The 19,386-nt window shown below is 41.2% G+C and overlaps 1 protein-coding gene across 6 annotated transcripts in view; it reads right to left on the reverse strand.

The window, feature by feature from the left end:
* Window positions 1-1,545: 1,545 nt before the first annotated feature.
* The window catches only part of LOC148025610 (kinesin-like protein KIN-UA), a 30,186-nt gene continuing 12,345 nt past the window's right edge, over window positions 1,546-19,386 (reverse strand). Inside the window, exons 5-17 of one of the 6 annotated variants that reach the window (XM_087692817.1) lie at window positions 12,839-12,942; window positions 12,470-12,556; window positions 12,211-12,291; window positions 7,237-7,361; window positions 6,999-7,060; window positions 6,754-6,813; window positions 6,509-6,601; window positions 3,440-3,528; window positions 3,247-3,357; window positions 2,888-3,054; window positions 2,716-2,794; window positions 2,542-2,611; window positions 1,546-2,151 (exon numbers count right to left, since the gene is read on the reverse strand). In XM_087692817.1, the coding sequence (XP_087548943.1) occupies window positions 2,546-2,611; window positions 2,716-2,794; window positions 2,888-3,054; window positions 3,247-3,357; window positions 3,440-3,528; window positions 6,509-6,601; window positions 6,754-6,813; window positions 6,999-7,060; window positions 7,237-7,361; window positions 12,211-12,291; window positions 12,470-12,556; window positions 12,839-12,942 (1,124 nt within the window). In that variant the 3' untranslated portion in view covers window positions 1,546-2,151; window positions 2,542-2,545. The remainder of the gene's footprint in view (window positions 2,152-2,541; window positions 2,612-2,715; window positions 2,795-2,887; window positions 3,055-3,246; window positions 3,358-3,439; window positions 3,529-6,508; window positions 6,602-6,753; window positions 6,814-6,998; window positions 7,061-7,236; window positions 7,362-12,210; window positions 12,292-12,469; window positions 12,557-12,838; window positions 12,943-19,386) is intronic. The other 5 variants (XM_087692815.1, XM_087692814.1, XM_087692816.1 and 2 more) reach the window with 5 other exon arrangements.

Genomic DNA, 19,386 nt, shown 5'->3' on the forward strand with positions numbered 1-19,386 from the left:
CTTTCGTATTCATATATATATATATATATATATATATATATATATATATATATATATATATATATATATATATATATATATCTCTCTCTCTCTCTTCTCTCCATATTCACTCTATCTCTCAGTCTTAATTATACGCTTTCGCACTACTGCACTCTAACACAAGGATACTCTCTATCTTGTACATCCACTTGCATAACAAAGCACAATTTCTATTAGACAAAAAAACTAAGTCCCATATACCATTCTTTTGCAATGAATCAAACTTAGACTACATAGCCCTCTCCCAAGAAAGAGAATCATCTCTATACATAGCCTTATCATAGATAAGTGGCTCAATAGAGTATATCACCATTACATAATCCATGGAGAGCTCTATGCAATCAAGAGAACATAAAGCTCTAACAGAGCACCTCAGAGTAGGCTATATGATATATACGACATATCCTCTCTATCTAACAATATAACAATGCACACAATGGACAGATCATGGGCTACTACATCAACTACAACATACTGTCTTACTAGGGTTGACTATATGGTAACAAGAGACTTCTTTGAAAGACCACCCTATGTACCTCAACTATTTACTCAAGATACTTATATATCCTTTCTTCATAAAACACAATATCATTGCTACTAATAACTTTTTGAGCCTATGGATCCAAAGGTAATACCCCATCTCACCTACGACATTATATTTAAAAAATATACATTTAACAAACTTCAAATCTAGCTTGTTATACTTATTCTTAAAAACATGACAAAAAGTCTCATATCCAAAGACCCTCAAATAAATATATTACTATGGTTTTCCAAACCATATCTCCTTTACAACATGACAACCAAGAGCAATATATGAAAATCCATTAATAAGATGCACAATTATAGTAATTGTCTCAACCCAAAAGTACTATGGTAAGCTTGCCTAAGCATACTATAAACTCTTTCTTGAATAGTCATGTTCATACACTCTATAATACCATCCTAGGATGGGATGTATGAAACAGCTAACTCACACTTAATACCTCATTCATTGCAAAACTACTTAAATGCCTTAGAGCCATATTCACCTCTATTGTCAAACCTTAAGCATTTTAATCTATACCTAGACTAGTTCTCGATAAGAGCACAAGACATTAAATTGAGATATAGGCAAAACATCTAATTTTTTCTTAATTAAATAAGCCCAAACCTTATTTCAACGATCATCAATAAATGCCACAAAGTACTTTGTGATATCCAATGATTAACAAGGCATGGGACCACGTACATCAAAATACATAAGAGCCAGAGGCTCATCCATGCACATAGAGCCCAACTTTTTGTGTGAATTACATATTTATTTGCCATAAAGACAATGATCACATGAATCAAAATGAGTAATCAAGAGAAAAAAAATTACAAACAAGTAATTACTTTCATTCCTTTCATGGACATATGTCTAAGGCAACGATGTCATATCTTACAACAATGATATCTTGCATTTTAATATCTCAATGATAAAATAGAATAATGATCTAAATCCCTCTCTTACTCATGGAGACACCTTCCAAAGGAGATGTTTGATACGAAGAGTCATTAGGAGCACTATAATATCTTTTTACAACTCTAGTATTTATCTTTTATAAGGCTAACACTGTGGTGCAAATATTTGATTATATTGATGCAAATTGGGCAGCCAATGTGTGTCTAACAAGAAGTCCTCTAGTGGCTATGTGTTTTCCTTTGGGAGTGTAGTGAGTTGTAGTAATTAAAAATTGCATTAGCGAGTACAATCACAAAGTACAAGGGTGTTGCTATGATAGCATGTGAGGTAGCTTAGATGCAATAGCTACTTGATTTGGGAATACAAATTGACAAGAAAGTACAGTGACAGCTTTCCAGCATACAATATTTTGTTCACTGAACACAGACTACGTTACATGACAGGATGTACAACTTCGCTTGTAAGACCCCCTTACACGTTAACAACTAGAAAAGAATCGATCCAAGACTCCTATGACCAGGATTCATATTAAGGTGGTTCTGCAACAGCTGCAGAAACTATTTTTTAGTAAAAAACTCATCAATTAAACTAAGAGACTTCAGCACCCTGGCAGCAGAGTTTGCCATAAGCTGGGAGCCTGCAACTACCTCCACTGTTCGTTTTTCCTGCAGTAAACCGTGCCATCCTTTTACATCAATATTGTAAGGCAAAATCTATGGCTGCTAGACATAACATCCAAGTGCACAATTTGACAACTTGATTCATTATATCATTTTGAAGGCTTACCAGTATTAGAAAACTATTTAACCAGAAACATACACATTTTCTCTCCACCTCTATAAAAACACATATGCTTCATCACAAAATGACACTATTAATGATGCCCCATATCAACATCCTTGAACTTGAAATTTGAACTTTTCCAAAATATACTCAAATAATCTTCTATTATGTTTCGTGCTACTTGAACTGCATCTGTTAGAAGGAAATGACTTAATTACAGCTTTCTAATTACCCAGCAGTATTCATTGACATAATGACTAGATGGAGCTTACGAAGTCATACATTCTGCAACTCATCAACATAATGTTTCTTGTATGATTTTTGAGGTTCACAGATCTCTTCCTGCATTTTTGAGCGCAACACAGTGAAAAGGCATAATCTTTTAACATCACCCTGTATAATATATAAATAACTCACAAAAGAAGGTGAAGTCAGAGATGAAGAACCTCTCTGCAAGTTACACTGACATCCTTGGAATTGAGTCCCAAGGCATCATCTTTCACAGCAATCCTTATGATATTTTTCCTGTCATTTTGCAGTAAAAACATTAGAGGTCAAAAAGGGTGCACTCCTTTTCACAAAAGTATGAAATTCAAACTTTACACAAAAATGAATTACCTGTCCTTTTTCTCTTGATTTTTCCTCCGTTTATGCTCTGTAAGATTGTTGCATTTTGTAGCTTGGTCTTTCTCTAACTCTAACAATGCTTGAAGCTCCTTTGCTTGGGATAGAGGATTGGTTGGATCTTGGGAATGCTTCATCTCATGTGCTTCACATGGTGCAACCTAAATAATTACCTTTCAGAATGTACAAGTTTAATGTGATCTGCATAAAACTCCTAACAACTGAGCACAGAGACATACATATTGTTACCATAATGTAAAGAGGTGTGCTATCCTTCCTTTTTGAAAGGCTAACATGCCAACGTGGGTCATGTTTCTCTTTTTTAACCATTTCAGAGTAACAAGAAAATTTACCTCAAATCTTTGTTCTGCCTCTTTAGGTTGGGGTTCCTCTTGCAAGTCTTTGTTTAGCACACGAAACTCCTCCTCAAAGTTCAAAATAGCTCTGGACCCCACTTTCATGGCCTGTCCATTTAGGTCTGCATTAGCTAAGAGAGCTTTCCCAACAGACATCAAAATTTCACGTAGGCCTTTTTGGAGTCCTTACCCGTATGCCGAACTGCAAGGAAGACAGAGTTTCTTGAACATATTCAGAACAAGGAGCAATATTGACGATGAGCGATGTCTTCGTATTACCTGGATAGAATCAGTACTTTAATAAACATGATACAGCACTAATTCCTACATCAAATTGCTAACCCTGGATTGTAAAAGAACTATGACAAAGCATTGAAATGGTATTTCCTGTAGGGAAACTTGGATTAACAATCTTAAATGAAGACCTTTTTGTGGAAAAGGTTCCGTAGAGATAGGAGAATCAATAGCCTTGATGGCAGAGTTCACCGTGGAAAGGTTGAGAAGTATTAGATTTCAACATAGGCCTCCTGCAATCAGGAAGATCCTAAGTCTGGACTGGATCTATTCTTAGGAGATCTGAATGCTTGAATTTCTTTCTTTGTATACGAGCATTGACCAGTGTAAGGGTACTCCTCACTCCCATTTGGGGCTTATTAGGAATGCTTTGGCATTAGAGTCAAAATCCCCCCCTATGGAGCTAGTAGTAATGTGCTCAAGCAAGGCACTCTGCATCTGATCTCCATACTCTGAGGTCAAGTCTAACATGAACATTGTGCTTATGGAAGTCTAGGAAAAAGAGGACAAAAAGCAGGGGGGCAACGCCCGTGGTGTCGTGCCGCTACATGGACACAATGAGAAAAACACTAGAGTATATCATCATCTAGCTTTCTTATTAATCTAGAGAGTCAATGTCATATTAGTCATCATTAGTGTTAGTGTCTATAGTATGGATGGTTCAAAAATATGGGATTTTTTGACCATTTTAGCCTATTTTTGATATTTTGGCCATTATTTCTTATAAATATCCTCAAAAGGTATAGTAAACTTCTAGAATAGGGTGACATGCAAAAAGCAAGTGGCTTTTCAGCCAGTTTTGGGAAATCTCATTTTTTTAAAAAAAGGGCTCCCAAATTCGCACAACGCGATCGCAGTTCTCAGGCAGCAAACAACACTCCGAGCGAGAGGAGAGGAGGAGCAATCCGGGAGAATTCTGACTAGATATCCTAGCACTTTACCCCGCTTTTGATGCCAACGGAACAACTAGATTTGCCATCTGAGCAACAGAAAAGAAGCTAGTGTTTGGTGCATATTTTTGGGTATAACAAGGAGCTCCAAGAGATCTAATGCTTGGAGATTACTTACAAGTAGCAATAGACATTGGCTAGATAATCCAAGAACCATTTGTCTTGGATTTTATCCATCAAATGATCAACTATGACTATTGTAATAACCAGGAATACACATGGCTGAAGTGTATTTGGAGTCCCATACAAGGCTTTTGTTTCCCTTTTCATGTTCTATCAATACATAGTGCTCCTAGGAGAAGTACTTGGGCTTCTCCTACCAAGAAATCATCTAAATTTATTGACATTTCGATTGTTTGGACTCTTCGTCTTGGATGTATAGCAGGGTTTACATGTAATACATGCAGAGTCTAAATCATTGAGCCTTGTCTTTATCTTATGTAAAGGCTTTGGTAGACTTGGCAGAAGGTTTTATGATTGATTCATGATGTATTGGACCTGTCTTGAAGAGAACTTGATTTCCAACATTCTTGGGATTCATTTGAATCTCCTGCCTATTCTTTTTCTTCTCTTCTATCTTCTATTCTCTACTTCCTTCTCTCTCTAATCCCCAATGGATACAATCTTTCGACTAAAATCCCTGCAATAGCAGGGGGTGGGATCAAGGTCGAGGGCTGCTATTGGGTTGCTTTGGGTTGTTGGTGTTTTCAAAGAGGTGTTGTCCACCACAAGTCTCATGAAGATCTATGGAGGGACAAAGATTTCTGTCCACAACAAGACAAAAGAGAGCCCAAAGAGAAATATGCCAAATGATGATTATCCATGAAAAAAAGAGAATGCTGAGAGATGACCCGGGAGATGGAGACAGATGGGGAGAAGTTAGGCTGTTAAGAACTTACTTGAGGCATCTCATTATTTTGAAGATCCATTTATTATCACATATATCCACCATATGCTAGGCCCTACATCACCATGGACCAATGCTAGAACCAGGCATACCTAGGCCATGTAGCATAAGACTCATGAACAAACAATTTGCAATAACGGCACTAGCAAGATCTTAGAAAGGTGTTTTCTGATACTTGGAGGTTCCCTAGCATGTTCTTCACGATAGGAATGGTCCCAATATGGATCTACACTTCCTCGCCTTGGTTTCTTTCCCCTATTTCACCCATGCCACCTTGAGAGGTTGTGTCCTATCTAATGTAGCTCCTACATTGCCATGACCTCTTACTCTTCTCCACATCTACTACTAAGCCCGTGTACTGCCATGTTCACATAGCATAAAACTCATGGACAAAGAGCTCCACATCAGCAGCACTAGCAAGATTTTACAAAAATGTTTCTTCATATTCGGAGATCCCCTAGCAGTTCAAGATAGAAATGGTCCCGCTAGTGCATCTACACTCCCCTGCCTTAGTTTCTCTCCCCAATTTCACACATGCCACCTTGAGAGGCTGTAACTCTATAACTGAGCCAATGTACTGTCATGTTTTTTTCCGAGTAAGACATAGTTAGCCCCCTCCTTATGTCAGGAAAAGAACGATGACATTGTTCCTGAGCACAACCAGGAAACTATCCACAAACTCCCTGGGTACATCCACCAATATTGGATCTCCCCTTGAAAACACATCTTCCAAATAGCACAACCTCTGCATTGCAAACCCACATAAGCAAGGAATCCAAAGCTAATCAGGAAATCACAAATGTGATTAACAGATAATCTCAGAGTACTCTGGCTACATGGCCCAATCTGAATCAATCCTCATTTGGAACTGATGCAAGGTTGTAAAAAAAAGGGCAGCTACAAATTCTCATAATCTTGAGGAGTCTCCTAAGAATTTTAGTTATCCTTATTTTTTAATACTAAATCTATGCTGCTACACTAGATTCCTGAAGTTTAAATGCACAATCCCAATTTCTTACACAGCAAAATACAACAAACTATTAGCTCCATTTTCAGTGCTCAGGTATGCCTTAGGCCACCTCTCTATTTGTCAAGTCCCATGTTATACCTCCTAGAGATTCTTGTAAAAGACGTGTGAGCTTTGAATCACGGAATGGCACATGTGTAACAGAAGGATCTGCACGTGCACTGATGCATTTTCCTGTGATAACCAGACACTTGTCAGTGAAAGCTAGTGAAACAGATGGATAGTGAAAGGCAACCTTAAAAGCTAAACATCAAAACACTATGAAAAGCAACAGTCTGATTCATTACTCATAAATTGGACATCTGATGGAATAGGAAAGCACATACCAAGCGCTGTGAGAGACATGTTTACACTCATAGCCTCAGTTGCACGAAGGCCTTCTGATCCTGATCCATGCAAAAGAATAAGGAAAATATGAAGTACAACCACAGCAACTTGAAATATATTCCACAAAAAAAAAATCAGTCTTTAATTTACATGAAATTTATGTACGGTCATATGTAGTATTGTGTTAGTTGAGTATCTCTTAGTTAAGCTATAAAAATGTTTCTGGTAAGTTTGAGGTACAAACCACTTTTTTTTAAACGTTCAGAACCAGCAAGATCAACCAGGAATAGCTTTCCTACTAAAATCCTACATGCGAAAGAATGCTCTCAGCACCCAAGAAGGCTTATAGTCACATTGTAACTTGGAGTGTGTCAATCACTTCTACATAGAATGCATAACAGGACAATCATATGACGGTAAACAACTTCAACATTAAACAAGATTTCATACAACCAATGTATTTAATAAAATAATCATCTCACTTTTCTGCCATTCCCTTGGGCACCCTTTTCCGATCTGCTGGAACTTTTCTGGGATCATAAGGCCTTACTGTTTTTTTTTCCACAGTTATTATGACAACCACATGGCTTCTCGATGAGTGAGCATTCTGCAAGTAAGGCAAATAAGAGCTAAGATTTTACAAATAATCATCTTTCATAAATGCAAAATATTCTTATCACCTGCCTCCCTCCCTCCCTCTCTTTTCCCACTACCATGGAGTAGGACTACAGATTGCACAAAGGCTGCACTCCATGGAGGCCCAATCCACCATAAACTGCCACAACCCCAACTTATACACCACTCAGATATTCAGGACATAGAGAGACCAACACCCCAGACCCCCCCTGTTGAGAAACCCTTCAACCTTCACCCGCAGTTTGCGTTTTTGCGTTTCTACTGTTTTGCATTTAGGGTTTGCAGCCCCAAAAAGAGACGCCATCCTAGACTCACTATGCCTATTTATAGGCCACTCTCTCATTCATTCTCTCCAGCCTCTCCACTACCCTCACACCCCTTCAAGAGGACATTGCGGTTCGTGGTTCGTGGCTGTCTTCATCATCTTCCTTGTGCTACGGCACCCTTGTTCCCTTGTATCACGTTCACTCCATGATTCGGAACTTCATCATTCCATTCATCAAAGTTTCTTCTCTCTTCTCTTCTCTTCTCCATGTTTGCCGAGTTCACTCCATGTTCCTCCCCGCAAACCCTACTATCTCACTGGTATGTCATCTTTTGACATGGTATCAGAGTTGGATCTGCTCAAACAGCAACAAAGCTCCTCCACTCCAGTGAAGGCAAACACCGGTGGCGGGTTCGGCATCCACTTCTCTTCTTCTTCCGCTGCATCAACATCTCGTTTTTGCAGTTTTCAGGTGTTTTCAGCTTGCTGCCCACACCCCTTTTGCGGAGGACATCGTAGTCTCAGCTGTCCCTTGCTGTTATCTACAGTCTGGCGCCTGTTTCCAGCCTTCCACCCGTAGTTTGCAGTTGTTTACAGCAGAGCGATTGTTGCTGGTCACTCTCCATTCAGAAAACAATCTCGTTTTTGCAGATTTCAGGTATTTCAGCTTGCTGCCCACACTCCAAACACGGAGGACACCGTGGTCCAAGCTGGCCATTGCTGTCTACAATAGTCTAGCACCTGTTTCCAGCCTATCACACACTATTCGGAGCTGATTTCAACATATTGACTGCTGCTGTTGTTTTTTCCTGCGTTTTTAGTCTTTCTCTCACCTGCTACCTGCGTTTTTAGTCTTTCTCTCTCTTGCCAGCTGTCCTACTTGCGTTTTTAGTCTTTCTCTCTCCTATTGCCTGCATTTTTAGTCTTTCTATCTCCTTACCTGCGTTTTTCTATTGGTTGCAACCTCTTACTATTGGTTGCATCATCCTCCCACTGGCAACTCACTTCCAGCCCTTCCACTACCCTCCCACCCCTTGAGGCGGACATTGCGGTTCGTGGTTCATGGTGGCTGACCTCTTCCTTCTTCAGCAAGGCACACTGGTATCCATGGCTTCTTTACCAATAAATGACCAGACTACTGGGTGCTCCTACTGTGGCATCACCCGACACACCACCAATGCTTGTCGACTTCGACCTTTGCTCCCCACCTCCCCGGAGTATATACATCTTACACCAGGCACTCCTTGCACCACCTCTCCTTTCTGAGCCACAGAGATTGTTCTACATTGGCTATCCGAGTACTATGCTCAAGGCAATAAGACACATCCGATGCGCACTAAGTCCTTTCAAGCACATGGAGAATCGATTGGCGCTACGACCTCCTCAAGATCGTCGCAAAGCTAGCGGCAGTCTTCTTCCACTTATTTTCAGGTACAGTGGCTTCCACGACGGGCTCTGCAGTACACTCCACCGAGAGACAGTGATTGTTTGATACCGTCTCCTCGTCAGTCTGCTTCTTCGAGAGATAGTGGCTGCTCAACTCCTCCTTCTTCGGCTACCAAGTCTGCTCCCTTGAGAGACAACTATTGCCCACCTCTTGCTCATTCTAAGCCCCACCCTCGACTACTCAAGTTCGAGAGGCTCCCTCTGGGAGCTCTTTGACACCCCAAATACCTTCTTCGGCTCGACCGGCTGCACTTCCTTCATCATCACACATTTCAGAGTCCGTGATCCATGAGTTTTTGGATTCCCTATTTGCTTCAAAGGGGGATTCAGAGGGGAATCTTATTTCTTTGCCCTCAGAGGAGGCATCTACTTCTTCCTCGCCTTCAGTGGGGGCCCCTCCACCTCCCACCTTAGATGGGGAACCTACTCCCGATGAAGTTCTTCACCCATCCTCTACTTTCTTGGGATGGCTGTCTTCGACCAGTCATCTCTTCTATTGATACCCAGGATCTTCAGGTACCACCTAGATCAGGACCTCGGAGGTTTAGCCGCGACTTGGTGACAAGGCCTTCGTATTCCTTCCAGCATGGATGCACGGAGCTAGTGGCTTTTCTCCCAAGGTTGTGTTTCGGGTTTTCCAGTTCACTCTATTTACTGGTCTTTATTGCAAGTTCCCTTTCCGGTGGAAATCTTGGATCTTAGGGATCCTCTACATCTTCTTCCTCCTCTTCTATTCTTGCCTTCGTCACTTGGTTAGCATGGAGCCACCTCCCGAGATCAAGTACGGGCATATCCTTATGGTTCTCGGCACCACACAAAGTCCGACATTCCTCCTATGCATTGCATGTTTTCATCATCTTTGTACTAGGACACTTGGGCAAGTGAACAATTTCCCCACGAGGGACACTGTCCAAATGGCACCTATTGCATGAGCATTCTTCAGCATGTAGCATTGCATCTCCATCTCACTCTTCTCTTGTTCCCCTTTTTGGGCCCGAGAGGGGGCGTTGAGAAACCCTTCACCCGCAGTTTGCGTTTTTGCGTTTCTGTGTTTTGCGTTTAGGGTTTGCAGCCCCAAAAAGGAGCGCCATCCTAGACTGACTATGCCTATTTATAGGCCACGCTCTCATTCATTCCTTACGGCTGATTCATTTAGTCCGTCACCTCTTCTCTCCAGCCTCTCCACTACCCTCACACCCCTTCAGGAGGACATTGTGGTTCGTGATCCATGGCTGTCTTCATCATCTTCCTTGTGCTACAGCACCCTTGTTTCCTTGTATCACATTCACTCCATGATTCGGAACTTCATCATTCCATTCATCAGAGTTTCTTCTCTCTTCTCTTCTCTTCTCCATGTTTGCTGAGTTCACTCCGTGTTCCTCCCCGCAAATCCTGCTATCTCGCTGATACGTCATCTTTTGACCCCCCCCCCCCCCCTTTCCCTTTTTGTCCTCCGTATACATATAGCCTACTCCCTACTTGTGCATATCCACATTCTTGTTAATCTCATTGTACAACAGGGCGGTTTCAGTGAGTGTTCAAAAAAATTTTAATGTAGTACGTTTGGTTTTTGTAAGATCTCTAATCAAGAATTCATGACTTGTTCAAGAAGTAGATTCTTGGAATTTAACAATTTGAAACTTCTCAGTGCTACTGTCTACACCACTGCTTTCGCATTCATATCATGATAGACATTTTATGCTTGAGAAGTAAGCCCCAGGGTTTATGCCAAGTACAATCACGAAATCACCAGCCCCCATTGTAACAAACCATGCAAGCATTCATAATCTTTCAAATGTCTGTCGGAAGGTCTTTACCCCCAAACTGGATTATCACAAGAATGCATTTGTTTGAATTCGTGCTATGACAATTTTTGTATGATGTGTGTTTTTAAGCAATGGACATTGCTTGGATCTTGGTGCACTGACTGTCTACCAATCTGAGGATACTAGATTAATAATCAGACTTACCAACAGGAACCACTGGTTTAAGCAGAAAGCAAAAGATTGCTAGATGCTTTTTATAGAGAATGACTGCTTTACAAAAGCTGCACTTTGAACTGGAAAGCTGAAAAAGAGGTGGGGGTAAAAAAGACATCCAAAAGAGAAAAGGAAGCTCAAGATCAAAACCCATCTATACCTTCAAAACATTAAACATGGACAACAGAGCTCTTGCATGACACCAGACCTAGCATCTATCATGCCCCTGCCATCACCCAGGATCAGAAACCTCTCTGCTCCCTCCCAAGATGATCATGCTTGGTCCAGAACACTCTTTTTGCCCAATTGTCTGCCTTTTCTACTAACGTACAGCCTTTAGCCCACTTAGAGGCTGCATATGAAGATCTCCTGAGACAGAAATTCTTGTGATTGTGCTGTATCCTAGTAATGCCACTTGGCAATCAAAATCTTGGAAGAACCAGATTCAACTGTGACTTGAGAACCTAGATTTAGCCCACCATCCATGATGCTTCCATGTGAAAGCAATTTGAAAACAAAACCCTAGTGTACACAACTCTTGATCGTAGCTTAGACAGAGGAAGACAAAAAAACCAACTAGTGGGAGAATGGATCTCCCCATTGCATTTCATTGAAGGACAAGATGACTTTTCAGTCTAAACTTGTCCATCATGAAAACAACAATCACCACTTAACACTCGCTTCAAAGCTTATGGCTGCATATTGGATATGTTAGTAACCAAAATGCTGGTAAAAGGAAGCTACAACTCAAAAAAATCATCTTATTTATCAGAAACGTGATCCCCACAATGTTAATTTTCTTCAAAAGACCGAACCTGCAATCCTTGTGACACAAGTGAAAGGAAACAAGAAACCACTTTCATGATTTTTTTCTACCTAAAATGGTGTCCAAATACATATTTATTGTTCATGACATTGGCATTCAGATGCAAAGGAACTGATATTGGTGACAAAAAACGAGATTTGAATATCATTTTTATCACTCTCTCTTTCTTCTTCTGTTTATATTCTTGATGGTGTAGCAATTAAGAATTTTACAAATGACCAAATAGAAAACCCACAATGAAAAAATTCAACTTATCACTAACACTGAAACACATAAAACCAATGATATATAATATAAAATCTACCAGCTTAGTGAAGGAATAGCGACGATTGCAGTCACCTAGCATCAATAACGTTACCACATCTTCAAGCGACTTAACTTCAATCTGTTCATATTCAAAGAAAAAAGTCATACATATATACAAGTTACTTGTGTACTGTAAGAATGTGAATCTGGTCTTGGCTGAGGAGGGGGAAGCTAAAACTCTAGCCACAATCCACTAACGGGAAATAACAGCAGACAACCACATACACATCGCTCTATTTCCTACAACAGCAACACACCTCATGCACACCTGCAATGAAAATTTCTCCATCTTCACCTTCACGAATTTGAAGGTTTGAGGTTTCAGGGTTAAGAAGATCTTGTATCTGTGAACAAAATTCACCAAGCCTAAGTATCCTTGCAATAAACTAATCTTACAATCCACATGCAGCTGAGGGATTTGAAATTTTGTAAATCTGTATGCATTCTGTATACATCTGAACAAGTTGAAATTTTATATACATCTGTGAATTTTTCAAACATAAGTTTGTGAAGCACGCACTGCATAGAATTGAAACAGGAAAGAGAACCAAACATACAGATGAATTGCAATATTCAAGTGACAGTTCATACAAGTTCCAGTAATTTAAGATCAGAGAGAAGCTCACAGTTTCCATGTAGATTTGGATGTAACTCATCGATATATGATATTCATGATCCTTGTCATTTATTGCATATTCAAAAATGTTGGCAGCAGACCTTGGGATAATACCTGACAGCAAGAATCACTTATATGACGAGATTCTGTTACTGGTTTAGAATTGCACAGCTTCATTAGAGGCAAACTTGAAACATGATCTGAAGTTTTGATGGAACATTGTCAAGATGCAATCAACTCTTATCCTGTGCATCTTTAAAGAATTTAAGATATCACTTTACTCTATATCCTTCGCACATGACCCAGTTATGGAGTAAAGACGTAATAGACAAAAGATATTCTTACAAGAAGATGCCCCAATGAGATTTTAGATCCTATACTCCTCCATGACATCCTAGAACAAGCTGAGCTGTGACCTTAACTTTCATCACTAAGCCATTGTTAGAACCACCCAGCTTGGATTGCTCAAAGGAGGTGACAAAGAGCATGTACATCAGCTACATGACACCATGACAGAGAAAAGTTATGGCAGACAATCAAAGTCTCAAATCCCACCTAAACAAGAGCTGCCCACACCCTGTTCGCGGAGGACATCTCAGCCGAAGCTGTCCATTGCTGTCTCCATCAGTTGGCGTCTCGTTTCAAGCCCTTTTCACGCAGTTTGGAGCCGATTCCAGACAGGCAACTGCTGTTCCTGTGCAGACCTGCTGCCGTACAACCTGCCACGTCATTGCAGTCCTGCTGCCTACGTTTTTAGCCTCTCTCTCCTGCAGGCTGTCCTGCCTGCGTTTTTAGTCTCTCTCTCTCCTGCTACCTACGTTTTTAGTATTTCTCTCTCCTGCAGGCTGTCCTACCTGCGTTTTTAGTTTTTCTCTCTCCTGCTTCCTACATTTTTAGTCTTTCTATCTCCTCACCTGCTTTTTTCTACTGGTTGCAATCTCTTACTACTAGTCGCATCTTCCTCCCACAAGCAGCTCACTTCCCGCCTTTCCACCCCTTGAGGCAGACATTGCGGTTCGTGTTTCACACTGCCCTCACACCCCTTAAGGCTGACCTCTTCCTTCTTCAGAAAGGCACACTGGTATCCATGGCTTCTTTACCAACAGATGTCCAGACTACTGGGCGCTCCTACTATGGCATCACCAGACACATCACCGAAGATTGCGGACTTCGACCTTTGCTCCCCACCCCCCCGAAGTATATGCGTCTTCCACCACGCACTCCTTGTGCCACCTCTCCTTTCTAGGACGCAAAAATTGTTTTGTATCGGCTATCATAGTACTATGCTCAAGGCAATAAGACGCATCCGATGCACACTAAGTCCTTTCGAGCACATGGAGGATCGATTGGCGCTACGACCTCTTGGAGATCGTCGCAATGCTAGCGGCAGTCTTCTCCCACCTATTTTCGGGTACAGTGGCTACCACGGCCCGCGGTTATGCAATCCGCTCCATCAAGAGACAATGATTGTTTGATACCGTCTCCTCGTCAGTCTACTCCTTCAAGAGACAATGGCTGCTCAACTCCTTTCTCTTCTTCGGCTACCCAGTCTGCTCCATTGAGAGACAATGACTGTTGCCCACCTCTTGCTCATTTTGAGCCCCACTCTTCCCCACCCTCGACCACTTAGGTTTGAGAGGCTACCTCTAGGAGCTCTTCGGCACCCCAGATACCTTCTTCAGCACGACCGGCAGCACTTTCTTTGTCATTAGACATTTCGGAGTCCGTGATCCATGAGTTTTTGGATTTCCTATCTACTTCAAAGGGGGATTCAAAGGGGAATGTTATTTCTTGGCCCTCAGAGGGGGCATCATCATCTTCTTCGACTTCAACAGGGGCCCCTCCACCTCCCATCTCAGAGGGGGAACCTACTCCACATGAAGTTCTTCACCCATTCTCTACCTTCTTGGAGTGGCTGTCTTTGACCAGTCATCTCTTCTACTGATACCAAGGATCTTCAAGAATTACCTAGATCGGGACCTCGGAGGTTCAACCGCAACTTGGTGACGAGACCTTCGTATTCCTTCCAGCATGGATGTCGGAGCTAGTGCCTTCTCTCCCAAGGTTGTGTTTCGGGTTCTCCAATTCACTCGGTCTACTGGTTTTTACTAAAAATTCCCTTTCCGGTGGAAATCTTGGATCTTAGGGATCCTCTATATCTTCTTCCTCCTCTTCTATTCTTGCCTTCGTCACTTGGTTAGCATGGAGCCACCTCCCGAGATCGAGTACGGGCATATCCTTATGATTCTCGGCACCACACAAAGTCCGACATTCCTTCTATGCATAACATGTTTTCATCATCTTTGTACTAGGGCACTTGGGCAAGTGAACAATTTTCCCACGAGGGACACTGTCCAAGTGACACCTGCTGCATGAGCATTCTTCAGCATGTAGCATTGCATCTCCACCTCACTCTTCTCTTGTGCCCCTTTTTGGGCCTGAGAAGGGGTGTTGAGAAACCCTTCACCCACAGTTTGCGTTTTTGCGTTTCTGCGTTTTGCGTTTAGGGTTTGCAGCCCCAAAAAGAGGTGCCATCCTAGACTGACTATGCCTATTTATAGGCCACTCTCTCATTTCATTCACGACAGCTGATTCATTCAGTCCGTCACCTCTTCTCTCCTGCCTCTCCACTGCCCTCACACCCCTTCAGGAGGACATTGCGGTTCGTAGTTTGTGGCTGTCTTCATCATCTTCCTTGTGCTACGGCACCCTTATTCCCTTGTATCACATTCACTCCATAATTCGGAACTTCATCATTCCACTCATCAGAGTTTCTTCTCTCTTCTCTTCTCTTCTCCATGTTTGCCGAGTTCACTTCGTATTTCTCCTCGCAAACCCTACTGTCTCGCTGGTACGTCATCTTTTGACACTCACATCGACAAAGATGCATTCTTAAAGTACATGGGCCCATGCGATGGGGGTATTAGAAGGAGAGAAGAAAAGGGGAGCTACCTTCTTGAAGATGATAAACATCTAAATATACATTTTATGTGAGCTTTGAGCATGCTTACCAAATATACAATGATTACAATGGTTAAAATCAGCATACCTCAAACACGGGAAATAACCCAAACGAGAAGGCACCTTCATTCTAGTTTGACTCATGTATCGCAACTAGCCATGCCACAAAGACACACTTGGCTACTCCTCAACAACAAGCTGAATTTCAATAGATACATCCTCTGGCACATCCCCATGGAAAGGTCTCAACAGTCTCTTATAGGTTATAGGTGAGGTTAGTGAAGAGGAAAGGAGGGTGGCTAGAAATGTAGCTAGGCCCTTTGCCAAAGAGACTTTTGGTATGGATGAAGAAGAAGTAAAGGATATTTTTAGTTGCTTCTTCCTTCTTCCATCAATCAAAACATTCACACACTAGAAGCATGGATTAGAGGCCAAAGCAAATAAGATGTTTATTTTGAAAATGTGGTGTACCTTGACCTCAATAAAGCAACCTAGGTCTTCAGGGGCACCACTCACAATAGGATAGGACTACGGAAAATCAAAAAATGTCAAAGCATGCTTGGATAAGACAATATAAAGCAAAAAGAAAAAGAGAATAAGGCTAGTTCTAGTACCAAAGCAGATCTTGGCACAAAAGGAAAGGAGATAAGAGGTGAAGTTTCCAGCTGCTACTTGATGAAATTTCAGAATTCCTCCCCTATGGATGCAATTTCCACTAGTAACTGATGCCTTTGTTCACTGCAATGCAATCCAACCTATGTGTTATAGACAGAAACTAGGATTTACCAGCCTGTCTTCAGTGTGTACATAATGAATTCAGGCATGCATGAAGCCCTACTGTTGTAGAGCAGTGAAATTACAGCAGATCTAGAGAGATTCAGTCCTCCACAGCAAAGACGACTTCAATGCAAAGTTTGAAGTCTTAATTTGGCTCCTTGAGTGCTCAAAATAAGGAGCAAATTGAGGTTTTTGTTGCTGGTCATTTGGGGCTAACAATGGTCCCAAAATTTACAAAGGAATTGTACTTGATTCGCTAGGATTTGAGAATGTGGATGTTGTCATGCCACTATGCGGACACGGTGTGAAAAACTCTGGAATGCATCATCGTCCGACTTTCTTATTGATCAAGAGAGTCAATGTGATCTGAGTTGTTAGTACTAGTACAAGTGGCATGAATGGTCCAAAAATACTAGATTTTTGGACAATTTTAGCCTATTTTTTATATTATTTATTGTAAAAATCTGAAAAAGCTAGAAAAGCTTCTAGATTAGGATGACATGCAAAAAAGCAAGTTGCTTTTTCAGCCAGTTATTGGATTTTTCATAAAAAAGAAGGCTGGACAAAATCGCGCACGTCGCAATCACTATTGACAGGCTGAAAACTACAGTTTGAACTGGAAGAGGAAGAAAGAGTGATCTGGGAGATCCGTGCACAAATGTCTTGCGGTTTTACCCCCCTTTTCAAAGCCAACAGAGCCATGAGATTTGGGTTCCGAGCAGTAGAGAAGGAGCTGTTATTTTGATCCACGTTTTTGGTCTACGAGGGAACTCCAGAATATCTAATGCCTCAAGAATGCTTCTAAGTAGTGCCAGACAAAGGATTCCATGTTCTATCAACACATATTGATTTAATTCATTGTGCTTTGTCTTTGTCATATTTACCTCTTGTCTATTCTTTTCCTTCTCTTTCATCTCCTATCTCTACTTCCTTCTATCTCTAATCCCCGATGGATACGGCCTTTCAACAAAAACCCCTCTGACATTGGTGAACCCAACGTGAAAGGTTGTCAGAAGAAGGAAAGACAAGATAGGAGAACCTTTGAACACAATCTCTAGTGATGTTTCCTTCGACCGGAAAAGTGGCCATTGGTGGGCCACTTCTTAACCACTTGAAATTTCGAGTTCGAGTAGTGCTTCAATTTGTGAATCAAATTACCGATTAAATAGCTTTTCTAAATAATACATCAACGCTCTACAAGCAGTTGAGCGTGAGATGAAGTTATTCAATGGCAGGAATGTGTTTGTATATGTACATACCTATGCTCAAAAGATGGAATTCTTTGGAGTGGCTCAACTTGCATGGAGCCGGTATTTTATTTGGATCACTGTACATGAACTGAAAGTGCAAATTACTGAATTATACATGCAGGATGCTGACTGGGTAGCTTTCAAGAAGAAACTCAGGGAAAATATTTATATTGAAGATACCAGTCTGATTACGCACAAGACTTTTCAGAAGTGGGTTTTACAACCCAATAAGGGTCTTGTGGCTACAGAATTGTTAAGAGAATTTGAAAGTCAATTTGACCAGTTGGATCTTGCAGAACAGCAAGCTCTTGCAAGTCAGAAAATTGAATTGTTTCTACAAGCAGCTGATCCTAAGCTTCAAGAGAAGCTTGATGATTTGCTAGAGGATCAGACTACAAAGACAGGTCTGAAAACAGAGTGGAGACATGTCAAGGAAGTTGTTACTGCACTTGTGGCAAAACATAAAGGAAGATAAAGATTGCATGTCTCTAGCTTGCCCACTGTTATGGGCAAGACAGTTGATGTATCCAGTAAGCCACCCACTTTTGTGGCTAACCCTATGGCTGTACCTGCTATTGTTGCCTCTGTTAGGGAAGATATCTTAGATAAATCGGTCAAAGGCATGCAGGATCTTCAATTAAAGGTTGCAAAATTGAATGAAAAATAACAAGAGGAAAGGGGACAGGCAGCAGCCCCTAAGCCAAAAAAAACATGTATGTGGTGTGATAGTTTGCAGCATGAGAGAAAGGATTGTGCTGCCTATCAGGAGGCCTTGGCACGACAGCTCATCTTTTGGAAAGATGGCAAGAAACATGCACAAGAAACGGGATTGCCTCTTGCTTTGAATTTTGGAAAGGGAGGTATGCAAAAGTTATTGGAAGACTTGGTTGTTCGAAATGCTTATGCCGCAATACATGCTTCTACTTTTGGTCTACAGTTGGATAGAATGCATGGCCAAGTGATGGTTGGTCCAAAGGCCGAAATATGGATATGTGCTTTACATGCAGCTGAAAAGAGAAAGGTTACTAACACTGAAATATCTCAAGCAGGGCAAGACATTCGTGACATAACTGGATGGGAATCACCAGTAGATGCATATTCAGTGTATGCATATTTAGCAAAGGTACAAAACACAGATGTACTTGTGAAAGAGAAACGAAAACGAGATGAAGATAATGCAAGGACATCTAAAAGAGTGACAAGAAGAGGTGTGGATCAACCTAAAGCTACAAATCAGCCACCTCCCGAGCATGTTATGAAAGAGGCCAATCAGGAGCAAAAACAAGATAGCAAATAAGAGGGCAAAAAAAAGAGTAAGCAGCCAAGATATAAGTTGCAGTTTGACATTGAAACAGCCACAAATCTTAAGAAGATTCTTGAAGAACAGATCTTAAACAGTTGGGTGGAATTCACCTTTGGAGAGATGCTTGGCATTGCCAAGGGAGAACTTCATGATGAGATCATTGACATAATTAAGAGGAAGCGTCAGTTTCTTGGTGATACCACTAGTGCATTGCTACAATTTGAAGAGAAAACCGGTTTGTTAGGTATTCGGACTGAATATGAGCAT

The sequence above is a fragment of the Lygodium microphyllum genome, chromosome 14 (assembly GCF_053477565.2).
Source record: "Lygodium microphyllum isolate KBCC chromosome 14, Lygodium_microphyllum_v1.1.10, whole genome shotgun sequence".
Classification (NCBI taxonomy): Eukaryota; Viridiplantae; Streptophyta; class Polypodiopsida; order Schizaeales; family Lygodiaceae; genus Lygodium; species Lygodium microphyllum.